We start from the raw sequence: 9,703 nt of genomic DNA, 5'->3' as shown, positions 1-9,703 counted from the left end.
TGTGTAGAATGGCTGACTGTTGGTGGATAAAGGTAAAATGTGTGAGTCCACAAAACTGAGCTGCTGTTTCCAACTAAATTAGTGTGTGAGTACAATCCGCACAATAGCGTTGATAGGTGTGGTTAGTTTTTCAGGTGTGTTTAAAAAGCGCAGTCAATTCATTTCAGTGTGATGAGCCTAATCTGACAAGTGCAATGCACGATCTCCGTGACATCTTATGTATTGTCGAAGTGTAGCTGAAACTGTGTAGTTCCACCTTTAAAAACAGTCATGTTGGAGATCACAGTGAAAACCATGTTCGCTGTCCATGGTCTTGAAATATAACAGTTTAATTTGAGTATATCCATCCATCCATCCATCCTCATCCGCTTTGTCCGGGGCCGGGTCGCGGGGGCAGCAGCCTAAGCAAAGAGGCCCAGACCTCCCTCTCCCCAGCCACCTCCTCCAGCTTATCTGGGGGAATACCAAGGCGTTCCCAGGCCAGCCGAGAGATATAATCTCTCCAGCGTGTCCTGGGTCTGCCCCGGGGCCTCCTCCCGGTGGGACATGCCTGGAACACCTCACCCAGGAGGCGCCCAGGGGGCATCCTTGTCAGATGCCCGAACCACCTCAGCTGGCTCCTTTCGATGTGGAGCAGCAGCTGCTCTACTCTGAGCCCCTCCCGGATGGCCGAACTTCTCACCCTATCTCTAAGGGAGAGGCCAGCCACCCTTCGGAGGAAGCTCATTTCTGCCGCTTGTATCCGCGATCTCGTTCTTTCGGTCACTACCCACAGCTCGTGGCCATAGGTGAGGGTAGGGACGTAGATCGACCGGTAAATTGAGAGCTTTGCTTTTACACTCAGCTCCCTCTTCACCACGACGGACCGGTGCAGCGTCCGCCTTACTGCAGCTGCAGCCCCAATCCGTCTGTCGATCTCCGGCTCCCTTCTCCCATCACTCGCGAACAAGACCCCGAGATACTTGAACTCCTCCACTTGGGGCAGGAACTCATCCCCGACCCGGAGTGGGCACTCCACCCTTTTCCGGCTGAGAACCATGGCCTCAGATTTGGAGGTGCTGATCCTCATTCCCGCTGCTTCACACTCGGCTGCGAACCGTTCCAGTGCGAGCTGGAGGCCCTCACCCGATGAAGCCAACAGAACCACATCATCTGCAAAAATCAGAGATGAGATTCTGAGGCCACCAAAGTGAAAGCCCTCCGCCACTTGGCTGCGCCTAGAAATCCTGTCCATAAAAATTATGAACAGAACCGGAGACAAAGGGCAGCCCTGGCGGAGCCCATCACCCACCGGGAACGAGTCCGACTTATTGCCGGCAATGCGAACCAAGCTCTTGCAACGGTTGTATAGGGATCAAATGGCCCGTAGCAATGGGCCAGACACCCCATATTCCCGCAACACCTCCCACAGGACACCCCGAGGGACACGGTCGAATGCCTTCTCCAAGTCCACAAAACACATGTAGACTGGTTGGGCAAACTCCCATGCACCCTCAAGTATCCTGGAGAGGATAAAGAGCTGGTCCAGTGTTCCGCGACCAGGACGAAAACCGCATTGTTCCTCCTGTATCCGAGGTTCGACTAACGGACGAACTCTCCTTTCCAGAACCCTGGCATAGACTTTCCCAGGGAGGCTGAGGAGTGTGATCCCCCTGTAGTTGGAACACACCCTCCGGTCCCCTTTCTTAAAGATGGGGACCACCACCCCGGTCTGCCAGTCCACAGGTACTGCCCCTGATCTCCACGCAACATTGCAGAGGCGTGTCAACCAGGACAGCCCTACAACGTCCAGAGCCTTCAGGAACTCGGGGCGGACCTCATCAACACCAGGGGCTCTGCCACCAAGGAGTTGTTTAACTGCCTCAGTGACCTCGCCCCCGGAAATTGGCGGGTCATTCCCCTCATCCCCAGACTCTGCTTCCTCCTCGGAAGACGTGTCAGTGGGATTAAGGAGGTCCTTGAAGTATTCCTTCCACCGCCTGACAATTTTCTCAGTCGACGTCAGCAGCGCTCCGCCAGCACTATACACAGTGCAGGTAGAGCACCGCTTTCCCCTCCTGAGACGTCTGACGGTTTGCCAGAATCTCTTCGAGGCAGTCCGAAAGTCTTTTTCCATGGCCTCTCCGAACTCCTCCCACACCCGAGTTTTTGCTTCAGCCACTGCCCGAGCCGCATTCCGCTTGGCCTGTCGATACCTGTCGGCTGCCTCCGGAGTCCCACGGGCTAACCAAGCCCGATAGGACTCCTTCTTCAGCCTAGTGGCTCCCTTCACCTCTGGTGTCCACCATTTGGTTCGGGGATTACCACCACGGCAGGCACCAACCACCTTGCGGCCGCAGCTCAATGCAGCAGCTTCGGCAATGGAGACGCTGAACATGGTCCATTCGGACTCAATGTCCCCAGTCTCCCTCGGAATGCTGTTGAAGCTCTGCCGGAGGTGTGCGTTGAAGATCTCGCGGACTGGGGCCTCTGCTAGACGTTCCCAGCACACCCTCACTACGCGTTTAGGTGCACCAGGTCTGTCCAGCGTCTTCCCCCGCCACCTGATCCAACTCACCACCAGGTGGTGATCAGTTGACAGCTCAGCCCCTCTCTTTACCCGAGTGTCCAGAACATATGGTCGCAGGTCTGCTGATACGATTACAAAATCGATCATCGACCTACGGCCTAGAGCGTCCTGGTGCCACGTGCACTTATGGACACTCTTATGTTTGAACAGGGTGTTCGTTATGGCCAAACTGTGATTAGCACAGAAGTCCAATAACAGAGCACCGCTCGGGTTCAGATCAGGGAGGCCGTTCCTCCCAATCACGCCCCTCCAGGTCTCGCTGTCGTTACCCACGTGAGCATTGAAGTCTCGTTTAGTTGTAGCTTCATTTAAAGGAAGAAGAGCTTGTGAATTGGAACCACCACAGGAAAAGAGAGTGAAGCCATATGTGTAGAAGAATGCGGTGACATATGATACTACCTCCTGTGTTAACAGACAAGCTAACGGTCTCTCTCTCCTTTTATGGGAATGTCTGAATTTCTATACATACCAAGCTACCTCCTGTTTCAGCAGACAAGTGAACAGTTTTCTCCTTTTATGGAAATGTTTTTGTATTCTGAACATGCCACTCCTACTTCCTTGAAAGCTCATTTGAAGTATAAATAAAGGATGCTCTGAAAGCCCTGGGCGGTTTCCCTGTGTCACATCTGTTGTGCACACTTGGTGCAGTGCAGATCGGACCGTGACCGCCCATGCGCATGTAAAAAATAGATATCTGAGTTGTGAGTTTCTTTATCTTCTAAACAATTTTCTCCTCACAGAGACATTATTTAGGAATGCATGGCTCGAGTTCCCTCACCTCTGTCTTCTCATTTGGAGTCATTTGGAGTGTCATGCAGAACATAGTAAAATGTTCTGAAGTGTCGATTAACGTCTAGAAATTGACCAACTGATTAACTCATGTGTCACATAATTACCCATTTGGAAGCAGCCACGCCAGCACTTAGCTTTACTGGTATCACCATAAATGCATCCCATATGGAAAACATATATATAAATCTCGTAAAGTTTGTATCTGTCTTGTGTGAAACTGTGAAAACTGCGAAAAGCATACAAGAGTGAAAACAGATGTAAGATCCCTTGAAAAATTATATAAATGAAACTTGCATGTTTTGGATACTTACTAAAACAATATATGAAAGTAATGAGAAAGTGGCCACTTTCATGAGTTAATCATATAAGCCTTATATGATTCACTATATGAAGTAGGCCACATCTTATGCAAGTCTTTAATAAGTTTTTACTATTTCTTTTCCATATGGGATATCTTGCTGGATGCTGGATAAAGGGGTCTTTAGTCATGCGAAAGTGGATATTTCCCTTTACTGTAGTGTGTCAAAGAGCTCTGTTTACACTTACACTTTTTCCTAGGAAAAAGTCTCATGTTATGCTTCTCATCAGACTCCTGATGACGCGGTGATCCTGGCAGATGTTCCTGTTTTAGTGGGAAGCAGATACAGTTACTGACTCCCCACCAATCAGGAAACAAGTGGAGGTTCCTACACAAAGATCCTTTCTTACTGAACCACAGCTCTCACACTTCCTGTGAGTGGGCGAGTTGTTGTGATGTACTCCTACTCCTCACTTGTCTCTCCTCCTGATGCATTTCCTTTCACTTTTTCTCACTTTTCTCACCCATAAACAGTCCAAATAAGACCAAACAGGCCCTCATGTCAGGTATCTGTTGTGCATCAGGTGTCTCGCTAACCTCGACTCCTTCCAACACCACTGTCTTCTTGCATGTGCTCAGTGTAATACAACAGCAAAAGCCAACATCGTGCTGCTGGTCAATGGCTCCTGGAGTGTTGGGCGCATCAGTGTGTTTGACATCAACCCTGACAGAGTCCAGATCGGTAAAGCTTTCACAGCTGTTACTATAACAACAAGAGTCACATGGAGACTTGGACAGCTGCTGATTTGGTCACAGCCATCTCTCAGTCCTATAGTTTCCAAATACAATGGTGTGAAAAGTGTTTGCTCCCTTCCTGATTTCCTATTCTATATATATATATACAGTATATATATGTGTGTGTGTGTGTGTGTGTGTGTGTGTGTGTGTGTGTGTGTGTGTGTGTGTGTGTGTGTGTGGCAGTGGTTTTTATCTTGAAGCTCTGCCATGCAGGCCATTTTATGGCCATGTTATGGTGGAGTCATGAACACTGACTTTCACTAAGTGAGGCCTGTAGTTGTAATGAATGTGAGCTCTTGTACTATCTTCATAAGGACCACAGCAGCCCTGCAAGATCACATGGCCGTGTCAAAAACTTAAAGTGTGAGAGCTGCAGTTCAGTAAGAAAGGATCTTTGTGTAGAAACCTCCACTTGTTCCCTTATTGGTGGGAATTCAGTCACTGTGTCTGATTCCCATTACAATTGGAATTTGTGCCAATGATCAGTGAATCATCCAAGTTTGATGGTAAGCAAAACATTAGACCTTTTCCTAGGGAAAACAGTTTTTTGTGACAACTGGCCAGTTTCTGTGAAAACATTTCACCTCTTAATCAAGAGTCTTCTCCAGTTCTGTCTGTTGTTCAAATTTCCTTCTTTTTCAGGATAAAGTGTTTGTTTTTGCACTGGGCAAACACTTTTTCACACCATTGTATTCCTTATTTATTTAGTCTGATCAGTAATTGAGAAACAAGCCAAGTCAGATCATTTGTATTTCTCATTTAAAAAGCAGATCAAAGTGCTACACAGCCATCAGCTGAGACTCAACAAGCTGCTTCAATGCAACTTTTTCCAGTTCTGACAGATATTCTGGCTTAAGATATCTGCTGATACCGAGTACTGATCTCATATCAGTGTTAAATTAATAAGAGTGCGATTAATTCCTTAATGTGTGTGACAACATCAGGCTTGATTTAAACCTTGCTTTAAGGTTACATCCAATAATTTAAAATGATATTAGTAAGATAATAAATGACAATCAAGAATTTTTAAGCAAAAAGGAAGTTTGGAGATTGTCTTATAATTACCTAAGAGTTCTGGATCAAGTGATGACTGTTTAAGTAACGGTTTAACTACTGCTAGCTTGAAGGCCTGTGGTACATAGCCAATTATTAGAGAGAGGTTGATCATATTTAAGATTGAAAGATTAATTAGTGGTAGGACTTATTACTGTAAGAAGTTATTACTGAACTTAACGCGGCTCAATTGGAGAAAAAGAGTAAAAAAAATGATAATGAAAGTAGCTGTACATAATGTTATGTCTGTGAGATGGTTATGAGTAATTTTTTTTCACGTGGTTAAAATTTGCACAAGTTAATCTCAGTACAAAGGAGAGCAAATGCATCCTTTTTCCTGCTTCTCATGTCTCTCCCCAGCTAAATGCAACACTGACAACAGTGACTGGAAACTGTTGGAAACTGGAGCTCAAAGAGCAGAAACGCTGGCTTGAGGGAGCCGAGGATCCATTAATAATTTGGTCAGAAACAAAAAACATAAACCTCGCTCAACTCAAAGCCACCAAATGACTGAACACTAGACACACCAGGTGGGCTTTCTTCTTCACCTGCTTTAACTTTGTGATCACTTACAGGTCTGGTTCCCAGAATGTAAAACCTGATGATCAGTTCTGCCAGTTTTTTCTGGAGAGGAGACGACAATCCTTCCTCCAGGTACAACTGTAGTGAACTAATTGTCCAATCATTGGTCTTGGGTTGACTCTGTTCAGATACTAGATGCCCCTGGTGATACAAAAATATATATACAGGAGAGGTATGCTGTACTACTGTTGCTGTCAATATTTGCCTGTTTATGTGTTTCTACTCTCATTATGACCTGAATCAGAGCACAAGAAATAAAAGCCTCCCAGTGGGATTCAGGTAAACCGATCCTGGTTCAATTCTTCAGGTGATATCGGATGATGATGATGATGAGAAGTAGGAGGTGGGTGTGGTTACTGTCTGCAGGTATGAAGGCAAAAACTGATATTACCTGCTTTCAGTACTGAGAGAAGCTCTCTGGAGTGAATTTCATTGATACAAATGGAGCGTCTCCAGGTGTGGGGCATTTTCAGCCTCATCGTTCTCACCGCCGCCCAGAAAACCACAAACGGGTAAGCACACAGGCTGAACTACAGGACTCACCTGGACAGTTTAAACTGCTTCTTCATGAGTGTTTTTCCTCTTCTGCTCATCTGTGTATCTACAGTTTTTAAATATATTTTCCTACATTTTAGAAAATAAAAAGTCAGTTCAAAACTGCAGGAGTGGTGTTAAAAATTCATTGAATCTAAGCTGATTTTTCATTATTTTTACAAACATGTTTTATTGCCTTACAGTCATTTTTGCACAAGTTGATTAAAAGATATAGATTTAAACTAATGTAAGTACATATTTTTATAATAAATTAGTTCCAATAAAATAATAAATGTTCACAGTGGGGAAGGTTTCTGTTTCCATTCGCCCTTTCAGGTTTTCTACACCAACTTGTTATTCTTAATGATGTTTTTTTTGGGTGTAAACAAATATATTTATATATTATGGGTTTTTTCCTCAGCCCCCACCCTCAGCCCTCCTACCTGCTCCTTGCTCCCAAAGCCCTCCAACATGGAATCCCAACATCTATATCAGTCACCATCCTGATCCCTTCACCGGTCACTGTATCTGCTCACATTGTTCGTGGAAACCTAACAATGGCCTCACAATCTGTTAAAGTTGAAGGGGGTAAGTATCTGCCACTAACAATTAATTTACAATTAATTAATTATAGCTCTAATCTCACTGTGAAATTCTCTTTCTAAAGGTTCAACCACACTGCTGACTTTGCCGCCTGTAAGTAAGAAATTCCTCTGTAACAAATACAAAGGTCAGTCTTTGTAAAGTCAGTCTGAGCTTTCTACAATTCAAGTCAGTTTTATTTTTTGTTTGCACTTACTGTACTTGTTTACTATGTCCCACTATGCTAATAAGTGCCTTATTTCTTTTTAAATATGACACACAATCATTAGAAAATAAACAATAACACTTTGGACTACTTTTTGAAAACAGGATATTTTACAGTTCAGCTTTAAAATCATAGCTGAAATTGTGGGTTTTGATGCCCCCTTGTGGCTCCTAAAAGCAACTTCCTGGTAAAAGTTCAGAGCCCAGAACAAAGGCCAGTTTTCTGTTCTGAGAGCAGGTCGGCGAGGAGAGGCTTAACTCTGATTCTGTAGAGCACAAACAGACACCATCAGGTAAAATTCAAATGGATGTTGAGCAGATTTTGGCTAATTCTCTCATCTGGACCACAGGCGAGCTCTCAGTCCTCCACAGTTCAGATTACACCCGAGAAACTTTAAACTTTAAACTTGGAGCGTTTTCAAAACCTGCTCTTTCTGTATGCCAGATTAAATTTGTTAAGATGATAATGTGACTGTTTGTCATTTAAGTGTTGATGAATTTCCTTCCATGTTGAATTCTTGCAGATTAGTGACAGCAAGCCCAATCACTGGGAGGCCTACATACTGGAGGTCAAAGGTCACAGAGGAGAAGTCCAGGTTTTCTCCAGCTTCACAAAGCTCCACTTGGATGTTGAAGATATCGCCACCTTCATTCAAACAGACAAAGTAATGTACTTACCTGGGCAGGCGGTGAAGATCAGAGTTGTTTCCATTCACTCTGATGGGAAGCCCTTCATCAGCCCCGTGGACATCATCATCAGGGTAAGAATGATGTTATTGTACCAAAACCATGGAAGAAAGAGAGGACAAGAGGGCAAGATCAGAGACTATTTTTAAAAGATCTCAGGGGAGTTTTACTTGGACAACTTCTGCGTCTGGTTGATTGGATTATGAGTTAATTCTATTACACATGCTTCATATTCATATCAGCATCATTTTAATTAATGAATTTCCAGCCATGAACTTTGCACTAGCATTCACTAGCATTCGTCAGCACTGGTGGCTAAATCAGTCACTTGCCTGTAAACTTGCTGGACGTTTTTCAAAGCACAAACTGAAATTCTGAAAATCGTCTGATCAGCATGTTTTTTCTTGGTCCAGGATCCGAGGGGAAACCTGCTCAGGCAGTGGCTGGCTGCAGACAGCGTCCTTGGCGTTGTGTCCAAAGAGTTTCAGCTGTCTGAAAACCCTCCTCTGGGTCAGTGGACCATCATCGCTACAGTCAAAGTAAGTCCTTTAGCAGGTGAACCTCTGCAGGGTAATTAAGCTGGACAGGCCTCTGATAATTCAATCTAATCCACCTGACCACTGATTGCTTCTGCCAAAGTCAGATCTTTTGTGCAAAGACATTCATGCGGTCAGTGGCACTAATCTGTTTGACAGGAAACCTATAATTAATGCACAGTATGAAAAATGTCTCACCTCCACATCTCCAGGTTTGCATTAAAATATAAGGCTGATTCCCTAACAAGATATATTAAGACATTTAAAAACATATGGAATCATTTCCTTTAACTTATTCATCTTTGCTTCAAAGAGTATGTCAGTGTTGCTCGTACCTGATTTACTCGTAGTTTTGATTTATACTAACCTTCTCATCACTGGTGACCCTAACCCTTTGTTTTGGAGACAAGCAAAAGTACAAAATCTAAATATTTTTTGGTTCTTGGATATTTTTATTTGATATTTGTGTGTGATTTCTGGTCAGAGAAATCACTGCTGCGTTTTTTAAATGTATTTGATCTTGCGTGATTAAAGACGAGAGTAATTGGACCTCTCTGCAGTGGATAACTCTGTAACAGGGCAGATTCCATCGGAACAATTGAATGGATAAATAGCAGCACAGGCAAGAGTCCCTTTCATAAAAAAAACTCTTAAGTTTCAGTAACTCACAACTCGTGCTGTGAATGTGAAGGGGACTTCTGTGGCTGTAACATTTATACACACCAGTTAAAGTCAGACTGAGTGAAAGAATGAAGGAATAGATTTTCCTTATAAAAAGAACAAAGAGAGATGATGTTATAAAGATCCTCTGTGTGTTGCAGGACATTTCAAATGTGAAGTACTTCACTGTGGCTCAATATGGTATGGATGTTTTCTCTATCCAGCATTACATGAACAGCTTCCTCCTTTTGAAGAATAAAAACACATATTAATTTTGTGTGTGTGAGTGTGTATTCATATCTTTGTGGGGACCAAAATAGGAAGTTTACTATACTTGTGGGGACCAACAGTCCTTATGGGGACCAAACTCCTGGTCCCCACAAGTTT

General features: G+C 44.1%; 2 protein-coding genes across 6 annotated transcripts in view; one reads left to right on the top strand and one right to left on the bottom strand.

The window, feature by feature from the left end:
* Positions 1–72: 72 nt before the first annotated feature.
* The window catches only part of LOC309689835 (uncharacterized protein), a gene marked incomplete at its 5' end in the record, with an annotated part of 76,791 nt that continues 67,160 nt past the window's right edge, over positions 73–9,703 (bottom strand). The window contains one exon of the mRNA XM_082506498.1: positions 73–550. Within this exon, the coding sequence (XP_082362624.1) occupies positions 450–550 (101 nt within the window). The 3' untranslated portion in view covers positions 73–449. The remainder of the gene's footprint in view (positions 551–9,703) is intronic.
* Positions 5,658–9,703, top strand: part of cd109 (CD109 molecule) — a 54,241-nt gene continuing 50,195 nt past the window's right edge. The window contains exons 1-7 of one of the 5 annotated variants that reach the window (XM_082505927.1): positions 5,658–6,164; positions 6,337–6,604; positions 7,048–7,214; positions 7,294–7,322; positions 7,958–8,194; positions 8,534–8,659; positions 9,478–9,517. In XM_082505927.1, the coding sequence (XP_082362053.1) occupies positions 6,534–6,604; positions 7,048–7,214; positions 7,294–7,322; positions 7,958–8,194; positions 8,534–8,659; positions 9,478–9,517 (670 nt within the window). In that variant the 5' untranslated portion in view covers positions 5,658–6,164; positions 6,337–6,533. Of the gene's footprint in view, positions 6,165–6,291; positions 6,605–7,047; positions 7,215–7,293; positions 7,323–7,957; positions 8,195–8,533; positions 8,660–8,799; positions 8,869–9,477; positions 9,518–9,703 lie in introns of those variants that run through there. The other 4 variants (XM_082505925.1, XM_082505926.1, XM_082505928.1 and 1 more) reach the window with 4 other exon arrangements.

This window comes from Aulonocara stuartgranti, assembly GCF_965226115.1.
Source record: "Aulonocara stuartgranti genome assembly, chromosome: 15".
Classification (NCBI taxonomy): domain Eukaryota; kingdom Metazoa; phylum Chordata; class Actinopteri; order Cichliformes; family Cichlidae; genus Aulonocara; species Aulonocara stuartgranti.
The sequence above is the reverse complement of the archived record's forward strand: the minus strand, read 5'-3'. Positions and strand labels throughout refer to the sequence as shown.